At 32.8% G+C, this 15,948-nt stretch overlaps 1 protein-coding gene across 1 annotated transcript; it reads left to right on the forward strand.

Annotated features, from left to right (window-relative positions):
• Positions 1 to 4,600: 4,600 nt before the first annotated feature.
• LOC131162369 (probable cinnamyl alcohol dehydrogenase 6) lies at positions 4,601 to 15,684 on the forward strand. The gene is made up of 5 exons (XM_058118774.1): positions 4,601 to 4,874; positions 5,073 to 5,186; positions 5,285 to 5,801; positions 15,108 to 15,261; positions 15,345 to 15,684. The coding sequence occupies exons 1-5, from the start codon at positions 4,780 to 4,782 to the stop codon at positions 15,536 to 15,538; spliced, it is 1,074 nt and encodes a 357-aa protein (XP_057974757.1). The 5' UTR covers positions 4,601 to 4,779; the 3' UTR covers positions 15,539 to 15,684.
• Positions 15,685 to 15,948: the final 264 nt, after the last annotated feature.

Raw genomic sequence — 15,948 nt, forward strand, 5'->3', positions numbered from 1 at the left:
AGAGCAAAGCAGTTTTTCAAAGTATATTGAAAAAATTCAGGATTTGGGAACTTCAATAAGCCGAAGTCAATGGTCAGTCACCTGAAGTTGCCACTTCAGAAGACCAAAGTTAACATCAGTCGTCTGAAAAATTTCTTTAGAAGACCAAAGATTAAGTTCAGTCGTCTAAAAAATTTATGGTGAAACACAAAACATGGCAGAAGCACCTCAGAAGACTAAACTCAGACCTCAGTTGTCTGAACCCGACACTTCAGTCATCTGAACCCCAAACTTTAGTCTTCTGACCCTGTATCCAGGTTAATTTTTTGAAGCTTTAAAGAACTTCAGTCGCCTGGGCCCTTAACCTCAATTGCTTGAACTTGCGGGAAAGTTTAAAATTTTAATTTTTAGTGAAAGAAACACGCAAGCAATTTCTTTGATCCAACGGTTAGGACTGATTTTAAGGGTAAGACACCTATTTATACATCATCTAAACCCTAGTGCTAAAGCTAAGACTTTTGGAAGAGAAGAGAACAAACCTTTTGTAGAAATTGCACATTTAGCACAACTTTGAACACACTGCTGAAACCTTTGCCTGGGATTTCAACGTTCTTACATCGAATCTGAGCTAAGGCTATCTCGTTTGTCAAAAAGAAATCTAGCTATCATTGTGGAATCATTTTGGTATTAAGGTTTGGTAAATCGATCTACATGTTGATATTTCTTTTCATAGAGTTCTTCATATAAATTGATTTCTTTGATTGATATATATTTTTTTTCAAAGAGCTTCTCATTCCAAAATCAATTGTTGAAATAAGCTGAGTGATTGATAGTGAGTGTACTTTCATATAGATTATTTAGATAATCTCACTACTTGATAAAGGGTTTCATCATTGGTTAAATAGTTTGATTCAAGTGTGCATTCAGTTATAGGATCTATATTTTATATATATTAAAACACTTGATTAAATATCCTTGGTATTCATAAATATTTATTTTATTGAGGGATATTTTCTTTGGAAAACTTTATATTCAGTTTTTTGATCTTTGGAAATTATATTATATATATATATATATATATATATATATATATATATATACATAGATTTGGATATTACAAAGATCGTGTTGTGATTGAATATTTGAAAGAAAACTTTTTGATTGTCATTGATATAATATTCAAGATAAAGTTTTTGATAAGTTCACATTAGATATTCATGCATTTTCGCAAAGTAAACTAGAACCCAAATTTTCTCCAAAGTTTTTAATTATATCATCATTTGGGAGTTTTGGTAAAAAGGGAAATTGTGTGTTGAAGTATATTCATTCATTAACGAGTATATCGTTACATACATTCTGAACTTCAAGTTTCATCATATGATTATGTATTAGGAATTTCAATTGTACTCACTATCTTTGTTGGAAGCAACTTTGAGTATTTTACAGATTTGATTGTATTCACGGTTCGGGTTGTGAACCGGGTTTGAGAAGAAAGTTGTATCTCTTGCAAATAGAAGATTAGGAGGAAGTTGTACCTCTTGTAAGTAGCGGATGTAAGGGAAGTTCCGTCCCAATTTAAGAAATGGGGATTATAGTGGAATCCTTGAGTGTGTTGCTCAAGGCGAGAATGTAGGCCAGGTTGGCTAAACCTTGTAAAATCGCATTTGCATTCTCTCTTCCCTTATCTCTTTACTTTCCGCACTACACTCCATTACTTACATTGGTCATATGGTTGTTGAATAATCCCATACAAACTTGATAAGTAATTAGTTAAATTTAGACATAGGGACTAAGTGGTGAATAAGTTTCAAAGAATTTTTAAAATACCCAATTCACCCGCCCCCTCTTGGGAGTACACCTAAATCAACAACTAAAAAATTCATAAATTATCCAAAATTAAAATACAAATTGTTTAAAATTCAAATACAGATACAAATTCAAATTCAAATACAAAAATTCATTCTCTTCAGATAATAAAAAATACAGAAAAAGTCAAAAGTTGTTTTCGACTGTAGTGTTTGACATCGTCCTAATGTTGTGACATCTGCAAACCTTACAAAGTAATAATTATACAAAAAATTAGTATATGATTTTTGAACATATATGTACGTACTAGAAGTAAAAATGATTTGATAGCAAAATGGTTGAACATTCTCACATAGTTAAAAAAAAAAAAAATGAAACAATTTTAAAAACCTAAGTTTGATCAATCAAAATTTACCCCACTTGGTTTGGATCTCATATACCCGACTTGGACACCTGAGTGCTAAAATCCACTAAGTTTAATTTTCTAAGTTTGTTTATATTCTAACTTTACTTCTAAGTGGATAAAAAGCTTGCGTAGAGGAATTTTTAGGCATTGACGAGCGTGTCAGGACTGACCCCACTTGATTTGGATCTCGTATGCCTGAGTTGGAAACCTAAGTGCCAAATCCACTAAATTTGTTTAGTTTGTTTGTATTCTTACTTTACTTTTAAGTGCGCAAAAAACTTCCGGAGACGAGTTTTTGGGCACCGTCAGCTCCAACACATCTAGTTCAATGTGACGTGCGTGTTAAGATTGACCCCACTCCGTTTGAAACTCGTATGCCCGAATTGGACACTTGAGTGTTTAAAATCAACTAAGTTTACTAAGTTCACCATTAAGCGGATAATTTTCAATTGGGGAGGAGTTTTTGGGCACTGTAAGCTCTAGCACATCCAGCTCAATGTGACGGACGTGTCGAGACTGACCTCACTTGGTTTGGACCTTGTATTACCTCGTATGCCCTGAGCCTGAATTGGCTCGGGGGTTATAGCTCAGTTGGTAAAGCTCCACTCTTTCAATTGGGTCATTGCGATTATGGGTTGGATGTTGTCTAAGCAATAACAATAGTATCTTGTACTTGAACCGGTGACTTACTTTTTCTAAGTAATGGGAAAACAAGTCTGTAAACAAACTGACAAACGAGTCGGCCTATAACCCTAATAAGTCGAGTATGAACTAACTCAAACTTGCCTTATTTAATTGATGACCTTGAAATTTGACTTCAAGTTTCACTCGCTTAATTTGATAAATAAGTTTAAGCGAGTCATTATCAAATCGAGAAGCTCACAAGCAAGTTAAGTCACTTGCATCCTTACTAATTGGTCATGGCTCGTCCAAAGGCTAAACTTACTTTTGCTTGTAGAGATGCCCTATGATTGATTGGGTTGGATTCATTATTATTTGATTTTGAACAGATCTCCCTTGGCCGAGACCTATAAGTTTGTAATAGAAACGTGGCTCTCTTAGATTTCGATAGAAACATGGTTTGTGGGCCGACCATGTTCTATCAACAATACTTCCAAGCCCACAAATTGGTCTCTCCCATGAGGCCCATCTTTCACACATGTTTGTACAATTCAAATTTAAATAAGTTAGATAGTTTTGGAAATATGAATTTCGAAATTTAATTTAATTTTATGTATTTTTAAATATAATATTTAATTACACTTTAAAAGGATAAATTATTATACTTTAAAAACAGAAAACATACAATATAAATGTGGTCAGATTTGTGAGAAAAATAAATTTTGAAAAAAAAAAAACACACACACACAATCACGCACACACACAAGTGACACGTTTCATAACATAATTAAGAAATTAACTACTAGAATAATTTTTGTAATACTAGTGATGCATTTGTAATATATTTTTTAGTAGATTATTATGACAAATTTGAACAATCACTAATAATGCATTTTTTAATGGGAAATAAAGGTTAAAACTATTAGTGACGGTTTATGAGAACCGTCATGAATAATAGACTATTAGTGACAGTTCTAAAAATCGTCACTACTTATGCATTTTTTTACGGCCAAAAAAAGGTCAAGAATGTTAGTGACGCTTTTTATTAACCGTCACTAATAGTCTATTATTAGTGACGGTTCAAAAGCATCACTAACAATAGACTATTAATGATCTGATTCATCACTAATACACGAAAAGGGTCGCTAATATTTTTTCGTGATAGTTTGAGCAGGAAGACTCGCTAATAATGTTGTGACGAAATTGAAAGCGTCACTAATACTTTCGTCACTAAAAATTAAATTTTTTTGGTAGTGTAGTATATATATATTTTATTACATATGAACTCCAACCACCAACAAGCCCTTCAGATCCCCTAGTGCGGCACCAAACTTATGAATCAGCGTCCTCCCCCTAGGTCTCGCTGATTGGGTAAAGTCCGGAATGCGGACACAGTTTTCGTGCATCAGTTGGATGTTCGGTTAACCCGACTCCTGAGACACATCTACATTACCATCTACGGTTCTCGCTGGCTCACAAAGAACTCTCACCATCCACGGTCCCCGCTAGCTTACAGAACGAATTCTCACCATTCACAGTTTCTACTGGCTCACAGAATAAATTCTCACCATCCACAGGTACTGCTGGTTCTGTGAGTGTATCTACCTGGAATTGAACTCCTAGTACTCCTTCTTACATGTTGATGTCTTTCCATCGTACCATGCCCGTGGGGCGTATAATTTATTTATATTGAATTAAGGATTGTGTGTAATAATTACACATTAATTTAAGAGCAAATAAGTCCAAATTATATGCAGAATATATTCCTAAAATTAAGGCAAAATTATCAGCATGATCCCCAACAGGATTGGCATGATCGAGTGAGTAGAGCATGGTGTCCACTAGCGAACTATAGCTACCGCCTCTTCTTCCCCCTTTGGTATTCACGCGACCATCAGTAGTACTCATCTCTTCCCCCCCCCCCCCCCTTCTCTCTCTCTCTCTCTCTCTCTCTCTCTCTCTGAGATATGGCTCAAACAACTCCAAATCACACAGTGGAAGTTTCCGGTTGGGCCGCTCTCGAGCCCTCCGGCGATATCGTCCCTTACCTATTCAAACGCCGGTACGTAAGAATATCTATCTATACATGTGTGAACCTCTTACCTGCTAGCTCACAAAATCAAGTTGTACGTGCGTGCTTATCATTTATTTTGATCAGAGATCTCAATTTACTTTTATATTTAAAATAACTCATAAATTTAAGTAGTGATCATGGGCTCCCTGCTGCTGCTGATGAAGTTATGTATGTATGAACAAACAGAGAAAACGGGGAGAACGATGTGACCATCGAGATCAAGTACTGCGGAATTTGCCACTCTGATCTTCACTACATCAAGAACGACTGGGGCATCACCATCTACCCTGTCGTCCCCGGGTACGTTAATTAATTCCCACTTCAATTCTTAAACATAATTAATTAATGTTCCTTATTCAATTCTCTCTCTTAATTTCTCTCTCGCGCTCTCTCTCTAGGCACGAGATAACGGGCGTGATAAGCAAGGTGGGGAGCAACGTAAGGGAGTTGAAGGTGGGGGACAAAGTGGGAGTGGGGTGCTTGGCGGCGTCGTGTTTGGACTGCGATTTCTGCAGGGCTTCTCAGGAGAACTACTGCGATGGGGTCCAGTTCACCTACAACGGCGTCTTCTGGGACGGCTCCCTCACCTACGGCGGCTACTCCACCCTCCTCGTCGCAGACCGCCGCTTCGTGGTCCGCCTGCCGGATCACCTCCCCATGGACGCCGCGGCCCCGCTGCTGTGCGCGGGGATCACCGTGTTCTGCCCCATGAAGGACAACGGCATGCTGGCGTCGCCCGGGAAGCGGCTCGGGGTGGTCGGCCTGGGCGGCCTCGGACACGTGGCTGTTAAATTCGGGAAGGCTTTCGGACTCCATGTCACCGTCATCAGCTCCTCGCCGTCCAAGGAGGAGGAGGCCAGACAACGCTTGGCCGCCGATGACTTCATTGTCAGCACCGACGTGGAACAGATGCAGGTACGGTGCTCCTTTAATGGAAATTAAACAATATTAAATATTAAATGGGCTCAATCTCCTGCATATTTATTGACTAATTTAACAAAGAGACGACAATTTATATACTTAGTCTAATAAGTCAATCTTTTTTAAAACAAATCAAAACAATTCATAGGTTGATGACGTTATATATCCTATCTACTTCATACTTTTTCGAGTAAGGTTGACACATATAAAATATATAGGACCCATTTTGGTTGTGTCTGTGTGGGATACTCTCTTTTTTTTTGGTTGTCTGTGTGGGATACTCTTATGCCATACTTGGTAAAAAAAAAAAAGAGGCTATAATTCTTCAAAGAAAAATTATAAGGTTTTTTAGTTTTAAAAATTATTTTTCATTCTCTACTTTTCAAAGAATTATAAAAATATAACTTATTTTAATTTTTTAAATGTTTATATTAAAAATATAGAAAATAAATAATTTTTTTAATATGCACAATAATTTATTTTTATTTTAAAATTTTAAAACAATTACAAAAAATATAATATATTTTTAAATTTTTCAAATTTTATGCAAGATAATATTTGAAATCATAGATTTTTGAGACTTCAATTTAGATGTGTGTGGATTTAAAAGAAATTCTATATATAATGCGTACAATATTAAGGTAAAAAATAAGAGTTAAAAATTTAGCAAATTAAATTATTTCAAATTTTGAATAAAATAAAACTATTTTCACAAGCAAATAGTGTAAAAATTATTTTTATTCTTATTCATTTATTTTATACAAATGATCTCAACTAAACAGGTTTCTTAAACATTCTAAGTTTAATACGTTGTTTTATTTGGGCTAAAATGAGGTGGGACCCATCTTGTGTATTTTCCTCATAAAACCTTACTTGAATCCATAAACAAATAGCAGGTATGCTTTTGTGTGGGCCTTTAAATGGTAAAAACATTAGTATAAAATTATATCATCGGACAACTACTTGTAAGTTTTTCTCTCTTGAGATAATGTAATATTTTTTAAGTACGATAATTATATATACTAGAAAGACTACCCCTGTTTAATATAGAAGAAAAGAAATAATATATATATATAAATGTGTATGTGTGTGTATATATATAATAAATTAAAAATAAATCTAAATATTAAAATCAATGGTAACAATATAAAATTGCAATAATATATAGGATAGAGATGGGACGTATATACCATCTTACTATTGATAAATGTGTATAAAAAAGCATATAATTTTGTTAAACAGCTCCTTTAAAACGCATATAGGACAAAAAAAAAAATTTAAGCATAATTTTTTATATGTTTTTAGTGAGATTAATGGTTAATTAAATCACAACAAACAAAGCAACCTAACTTACTCGGTCAATGGAAAACTTGGGAAATACAAAACTGTAATAATATATCATTTTAACGTGCACCTAAACATTACCTTGAAACACAAAGATTATAAAAAATATTTAAGCATAACATTTTTTGTATGCTTTTAGTGCAATTAAATTTCTAATTAAATCACTTATAAAAATAGATCAGCTTAGCTTTCTTGATCAGCAGATAATTTTAACAATAAAAAAGAATTATTTAAAGAAGTAATCAAATTTCTTTAATCAAAGGAGAAAATTTTCACTATCAGTTGTCGAAGATAATTCCTGAAGGGGGATTAGCATTAGGACTCCCTTTTTCTCCAGGAGGTCCAGCTGTAATGTATAATAAAAGAAAAGGAGGAAAAAAAGCTGATGAAAAGAAAAGAGAAAAGAAAAGAGGGAGAAAAAGATGAGTCCTAATACAAATAATACTTAGGTATAACTTTTTTATGTGTTTTAAGTGAGATTAATTGTCATATATACATTTCGATAATTATTTTTGACAATAATATCATAATTTAACACATTCTTTTGTATTATTTGTTCAACATAATTGACAAAAATATTTATAAATTTATACGAATAATTTAATATGTAGTGCCTCAAACTTCCAAAAGAATATTATGGACATATATATATATGATATAAATTTACTTGTGGTGGATCAATTTAAACATAAAATAAATTAAGAAAAAAAATGCACATGTAAATCATAAGAATATTGAATGAGGATTTGAAATGTAAAATTTAAATATTTTATTTTATAATATATGGAAAGTTGAGCACTTATTAAATTACATACCTTTATGTATTTATATAAAATATATATTTATGCATAATTGTAATTTTTTAATATTAGAACTTTTTATGGAATGAAAACAAACACTTATTCTATTTTTAATGTATATAACATATGTAAACGGGAATGTAACACCATACATATATATTTCTATATTCTTGAATAATATTCATTAAAATTAATTCTATTATTTTAGTGAAAAAAAATGTATTGTATTGTATATTATATAGTGAATATTTTAAAAATATTTCCAATTATTTATACTATTTTTAGTGCATAAATTAAAAATAATTCTATAATTTTAGAAGATGTAAATATAAACAAATAATAAAGAAAGTGGAAACTAATAATTTGAATTAATTTTATAATATAAAAATATTTAAAAACAAAGTGATAGGAAGTTGTTGAGTTAGGATTATTTAAAAAAAAAATTATTTAGTGAAATTCATTAACATTAGAATTTTTAAATTTTTTCTAATAAAAAATAAAATAATTGTAAAAATAATTTTTCAAAAAATTAATAAAATCACTATAGAGATAGGATTTTAGTGAAACCCGGGTGGAATCAAAGAAAAAAAAATAGTTTAACAAATAAATTAAAATTATTTTAAAATTTGTGGGGCTCGCTTGGGGCCCCACCATGAGAGAAAGAGTGAACCTGGTAGAAAGAATTTTTTTAAAATGGTGGGACCCGCATGAGGTCCTCTTTAATATAAAAGATAGATGCAAAAACTACTAAATTTAATTTAAAACATAATAAATGTATTTAAAAACTACTACATTTAATTTTTATTTATTTTAATATATTCTAATTATTATTTGATTTTTAAAAAATGAGCATTTGTTCAATTAAGTTTTAAAATTATTTTAACTTATAAAATATCAACTAAAAATATAAAAAATTTAAAAGTCATACTTTTTGTTTTTGATTTTTGATTTTGATTTTTTGTTTTTTGCTTTCATAAATTTTAGGCACAAATGTAATTCAAAACCTCCCTCAACATAATATAAACATACTTAAAAACTACTATCATTTTATTTGCATCTCCTATTTTTATTATTTTAATTATATTTTAAACAATTATTTAATTCAAAGATAAAACTAAATTTACATTCAATTAAAATTTTAATTTATTTTATTTTTAAAAACATTAATTAAACTTTTTGAATTTGATTTTAAAATTTTTATTTTCATAATTTTGACGCTAATACCAAACGCTTATTAAAGGATTCACTATTTTAATAATGGTAAAGTGTGAGGCCAAACGATTTTCATGATCCAAATAAGGATGTGGTTCACTTGATTGTAAATTTTACATGAACAAAAGTCGGTTGCATTAATAATTAACAATGTGTCAATAAGATTACATAATTATTATTTCATTTCCTAAAAAATAATAAAACTAATACCAAGAAAAAAGACATTAAACTCGTCTCTAATTTTATAAAAAGACACATTTATTTGAGGTTTAAAAATTTTATAAACTTCCTCTCATTCATGGCTTCTCCAAATCGTGGTGCGTGTGTCTGTCTATATATATCCATAAGTTTTCTAATATTTTAAAATATTCAAAACTCTATAGACACTAGTAAATATATCATGTGTGTGACATTTAATTATATGTCTTTTAATAAATTCAAATATTTTTAAAATAATAATATTTTTTCATAATTTAATACACAAATATTAGAGTGTTAATATTCAATATTATTTATAAAAATTAATATTTTATTTTGAATTATAAAATTCAAACATCAACATGATATTATTATATGCTGTACAGATATAGGAATATAAAAAATCTTTAAAAATATGATACCACACAGAGTCGGGAGCCCCTAGATCATAAAAATGTCTAAAACCCTAGATCTGAAACCTTACAGACACTTGGCTTAGACTTGTTTTTCCCCAAACCTCATCAATGGGTACTTAAGTCATCAACAGGTGTCCTTAGGGAAAGATCAAAGGGATCTAAACAAAGGTGGATCATAGGGGACCGTATACTCTTTCTGTTGTGCAAGATCCTCATAAAAGGCAAGCATAGAACATACTTGAAAGCCAAGTCATTTTTACAAGGTCATAGAGGTAAGATACAAAAGCCTTACGAATAATTAATTTTCAGGAAGAAGAATGAAATTAGAAGGTCATGGAGAAAACACAGAGGAGAAGTTTATTGATCACAACTGACTTTGCCTTACAACTAGGGAAGGCAGTCCCTATTATAGACTAGAAAAATAGCCTATAGGAAACAAACCATAGACACAGGTGAATTATTGATAACTACAGTGACCAGGCATAGTGATGTGCTATAGCATATGCTACAGTGACAGGGCACAACGATGTGTTACAGTACATGCTACAGTCATATGTGATGTGATAAGGACAAATTTAGATTAATATAATATTTGTCCTTAATGCTTCCATACATAGGATGATGATATGTCTGCGGCATGAATGGTTCTTCAATCTCCATCGGGTCCTGAGAGTCCTAGAAGACATCATCATGAGGTGGAACAAGTTTGGGAGGTGGTATGATGTTTGGAACAGAATGGAGAATCTCTAGTGAGAACTAGTAGCCATTCATTTCATAAAGAAATCGGCGGAGAGGAATTTTGTAATCAAACCACGATTTGGGGAAGTCATGAAGTGTATCCCATTTGTATGAACAATTTTATGACCACAGTAATCTTCTGGTGGGATTGTAGAAACATGGCCTGCGTAAGATGAAGATGCTATGAACTGACATTGCCATGCTTGGCTTGAGCTTCCAAAGATTATGGTTACCCATGAGTTTTGCAAACTTTCTTCTCCATGATGGAAGAGGTTCAAACCATTGTAGGAAAGTCCACAGAAGAGAATCTTGATTAATAGGATCATGCAAATCCGCGTATGCTTCTTGAAGAGGGAGGATGATCGCACGTACCTGCAGAACAGAAATATACTAGAGACACCAAATCTCATTAGTGCCAAAGGAAGATGGGTTGATGAGGTATGGATTTAGGCAAAGGTAAGATGGGAAGGTCAAAAAGTGGTCTATTTGGTCAGCATATTTTTTGTACTGGGTTGTTGTAAGGGCTTTGATCTGGTTTGGCTGGAGGTTTTGGTTTGGTTGTAGGTCAACAATTTTCGGAGGGAAAGTTTTTTGAGTAGTGGAACCCAGGTGAAGGATTTCATCAGATGAGTAAGGTAAGGAGGCCATGAAGAGGAGTGGAATAGTCTTGTGGCTACTGATTAGGAAGGAAGACTTTTTAGGGCGAGAAAGCATGTTTGTCAAAACATTGTAAGTGCCTTTTATATGCTTGACTGAGAAATCATATCTGGAGAACCAATCTTTCATTCTGAGGATTTGGGGATCTTGGAGAATCTTGTTATTGAATTCAAGTACTTTAGGAAAAGATAAGTTGTCCATCTCAACAGTGAAATGCCTAGTTCTGACATAGAAATCAAAATTTTCAATCACGCTTTTTACGGCAAGAATCTCCTTGTAGATGGTATGATAATGTTTCTAGGATTCTTTAAATTCTCCACTGGCATGTCCACTGTATGCTCTTCTCTTGACTTTCTCTTCTAGCAAGATTGCACCCCAAAAATGGTCACTTGCATCAGTCTGCAGGATAAGATTCCCTATCGATGGAATAGTTAAGGGAGGTGGCTCTCTTGCTATCTTTTTAAGATGTTTAATAGCTTTTGTTTGTTATGGGCCCTATGGTGGTGGCCCTTTTTTCAAGAGCTTTGACAGGGAGCTGGTATAATGACTAGCTCATGGAATGAAGTCTTTGATATAATTGATTATCCTGAGGAATTGCTGGCTCTATTTGATAGAGAGATTATCATGAGGGAAATGCAGTAATTGTTAAAGATGTGGGGGCCTGGAGTAATGATTCGATGTGATATATGTATCCCCAAAAATTCAATCTTATCTTGTCCAATTATGCTCTTCTTCTCAGAAAGCATTATACCATATTGTCTTGCCTAGTTGTCCAAAATGTCTGAAAAGGTGATAATGTTCATCTTGAGATTTGGAAAATAGTAGAATATCATCTACGTAGATCAATACACTGTAGAGGATTGGATTAAAAATCCTGGTCATTGTTTATTGGAACAATGAAGGGGCTATCTTTAAACCTGAAAGGTAGGACAGTCCATTGATACTGTTCATTCGAGATACAAGTACAAAACTGCTTTCTATATCCCGAACAAACAATATCGATGGACTGTCTTGCCTTTCGGGTTAAAGATAGCCCCTTCATTGCTCCAAAAAATGATGACCAGGATTTTTAATCCAATCCTCCACAGTGTATTGATCTACATAGATGATATTCTACTATTTTCCAAATCTCAAGATGAACATTATCACCTTCTCAAACAGTTTGGACAACTGGAAAAACAGCAAGGTATAATGCTTTCTGAGAAGAAGAGCATAATTGGACAAGATAAGATTGAATTTTTGGGGATGCATATATCACATGGAATCATTACTCCAGGCCCCCACATCTCTGAACAATTACTGCATTTCCCTGATGATAATCTCTCTATCAAGCAAATCCAGCAATTCCTCGGGATAATCAATTATATTAGAGACTTCATTCCACGAACCAATCATTATACTAGCTCCCTGACAAAGCTCTTGAAGAAAGGGCCACCACCATGGGCCCCAGAACAAACAAAAGCTGTTAAACATCTTTAAAAATAGCAAGAGAGCCACCTCCCTTACCTATTCCATCAACAGGGAATCTTATCCTGCAGACTGATGCTAGTGACCATTTTTGGGGTGCAATCTTGTTAGAAGAGAAAGATAAGAGAAGAACATATAACGGACATGCCAGTGGAGAATTCAAAGAATCCTAGAAAAATTATCATACCATCTACAAGGAGATTCTTGCCGTAAAATGCGGGATTGAAAATTTTGATTTCTATGTCAAAACCAAGCATTTCACTGTTGAGGTGGACAACTCATCTTTTCCTAAAGTACTTGAATTCAAGAACAAGATTCTCCAAGATCCCTAAATCCTCAGAATGAAAGATTGGTTCTCCAGTTATGATTTCTCAATCAAGCATACAAAAGGCACTCACTATGTTTTGACAGACATGCTTTCTCGCCCTAAAAAGCCTTCTTTCCTAATCAGTAGCCACAAGACTATTCCACTCCTCTTCATGGCCTTCTTACCCTACACATCTGATGAAATCCTTCACCTGGGTGCCACTACTCAAAAAACTTTCCCTTCAAAAATTGTTGACCTACAACCAAACCAAAACCTCCAATCAAACCAGATCAAAGCCCTTGCAATAACCCACTACAAAAAAATATGTTGACCAAATAGACCACTTTTTGACCTTCCCATCTTACCCTTGCCTAAATCCATACCTCATCAACCCATCTTCCATTGGCACTAATGAAATTTGGTATATCTGGTATATTTCTATTCTGCAGGTACATGCGATCATCCTCCCTCTTCAAGAAGCATACACGCATCTACATGATCCTATTAATCAAGATTCTCTTCTGTGGACTTTCCTACAATGGTTTGAACATCTTTCCTCATGGAGAAGAAAGTTTGCATAACTCATGGATAACCATAATCTTTGGAAGTTTGAGCCAAGCATGGCAATGTCAGTTCATAGCATCTTCATCTTACACAGGTCATATTTCTACAATCCCACCAAAAGATTACTATGGTCACAAAAATGTTCATACGAATGGGATACACTTCATGACTTCCCCAAATCGTGGTTTGATTACAAAATTCCTCTCCTCCGATTTCTCTATGAAATGAATGGCTACCAGTTCTCACCAAAGATTCTCCATTATGTTCCAAACATCATACCACCCCCCCAAGCCTATTCCACCTCATGATGATGTCTTCCAGGACTCTCAGGACCCTATGGAGATTGAAGAACCATTCATGTTGTAGACATATCATCATCCTATGTATGGAAGCATTACGGACGAAGATTATATTAATCTAAATCTATCCCCATCACATCACATATGACTGTAGAGCACAACACTGTGCCCTGTCACTGTAGCTATCAATAATTCACCTGTGCCTATGGTTTGTTTCCTATGGGTTGTTTTTCTAGTCTATAAAAGGGACTGCTGAAAAAAATTAAATTTTTATACTCACATATATGACAATATAGATAAATGAATTAATAAATAGATTTTTAATCATTTAATTGAAGTTTATAAATATTTTAATATATGACTTGTTCCCATGAAAATATTAATTACTTTATTAAAATTTCTAAATTATGATTTCCTACCTAAACTCTTAATTAGTCTTTTATTAGCAATCAATTAATGAGTTTTTTAATTTTAAATAAATTAAAATTTTACTATTTTGAGGCCATTTCTAATTTACATGTTTATTTCTGAAATCTATTTTTTATAAATTATTTTGTTACTTATTTAAATGGTGATAGCATTTCACAATAATTTTAGGAGAAATCAGATAAATTTATCTACTTTGTTTTATGATGTGCACTTTATTTAATATTTATATTAGCATTGTAATTTATTTTATTTTTAGAATGAAATGAATCTTTTTTAGTCCAAATCTTGACCTCTCTCAAATAAAAATTTTTGAATGTAGCTTTATTTGATGTTATTGAATTTAATTTATTTTAAAAGTATTGCCTTACTTCTAAAAAAATGATAATATTTTTTTACAAAATTATGTATTTTTATTTTTATATATGATATATATATTGTAATTTTTTTGGCTAAATAAAAATTCTTTTTTCTGATCAAATTTTAAAATATCTAAAACAATTTATAAATGTATTTTAATCTAATTTTGGCCGAGTTTATTTTCTTTTAAAAATTTTTTTGTATTGCTTTTAAAATATAGGGATAGTTTTTGGCACAAAATATTTTACTTTATATATATACTTTTATTAATTTATTATCACATACATAAAATATTTTTTAATATCCATATTATTAAATATCTTCTATTATAAAATAATACAAAAATTAATAATAAAATAAATAAAGATGAACAGAAAAATAAATAAAGATGAGACTGAAATTTTATGTGATTCAGGGGAAAGATGGGGTGAGATTTACATTTTCCAAAACCTATTTTTATAACATCTTCCTTATTATTGATCTATTTACTTTTATTCTTTTTAACTACGTAGGCGGCGAAGAGGAGTCTAGATTTCATCTTGGACACGGTATCGGCCCACCACTCACTTGGGCCCACTTTGGACCTGCTCAAAGTGAATGGGACTTTGATTATCGTGGCTGCGCCCGACAAGCCCATTGACTTGCCCTCTTTCCCCTTGATATTTGGTGAGAATTAATTTCATTCAGGCTTTCAGATTAGAAAGCCCTGTGTTAGTCGATGTGATTTGAATTTTTTTTAATTCCTATAGGAAAGAGAACAGTGAAGGGAAGTATGATAGGAGGAATAAAGGAGACGCAGGAAATGATGGACTTATGCGGAAAATACAATATTACGTGTGATGTTGAGGTCATCAAACCAGCCCAAATCAACCAGGCTCTAGAGCGACTTGCTCGAAACGATGTTCGATATCGCTTTGTCATCAACATTGCCGGAGAGCATTAGTCAAATTAATCTCCCTCTCTCTCCTTGTGTTTGGAAACATAGATTTTCAACCTTATATTTGGATTTAGGTGGTGGATTTGAATAAATTTTAATCTAATTTTATGTTAAATTGTATCCAAATTCAATACAATTTTAAATTGGTTGCCTCTCCTATGTCTAGTGGTCATGACGAGCAAAGGAGGCATTGTCATAGCTTGGATCTTTGTTGGCTCAGGTAAAAAATCTAACAGGCATTCGTCAAACACTCACTTTTTTTAATATGGGACAAATTTCACAAGTGAAATTCTCAACAATCTCTCCCTCACTTGTGAGTTCCAACTGCTCCTCCTTGAACAGGAGGTTCACCACATGTGAGTTTCAACTACTCCCCCTTGAACAGAAGTCATCTCCCTTATGGGACAAATTCTCCA

The sequence above is a fragment of the Malania oleifera genome, chromosome 8, assembly GCF_029873635.1.
Source record: "Malania oleifera isolate guangnan ecotype guangnan chromosome 8, ASM2987363v1, whole genome shotgun sequence".
NCBI lineage: Eukaryota > Viridiplantae > Streptophyta > Magnoliopsida > Santalales > Ximeniaceae > Malania > Malania oleifera.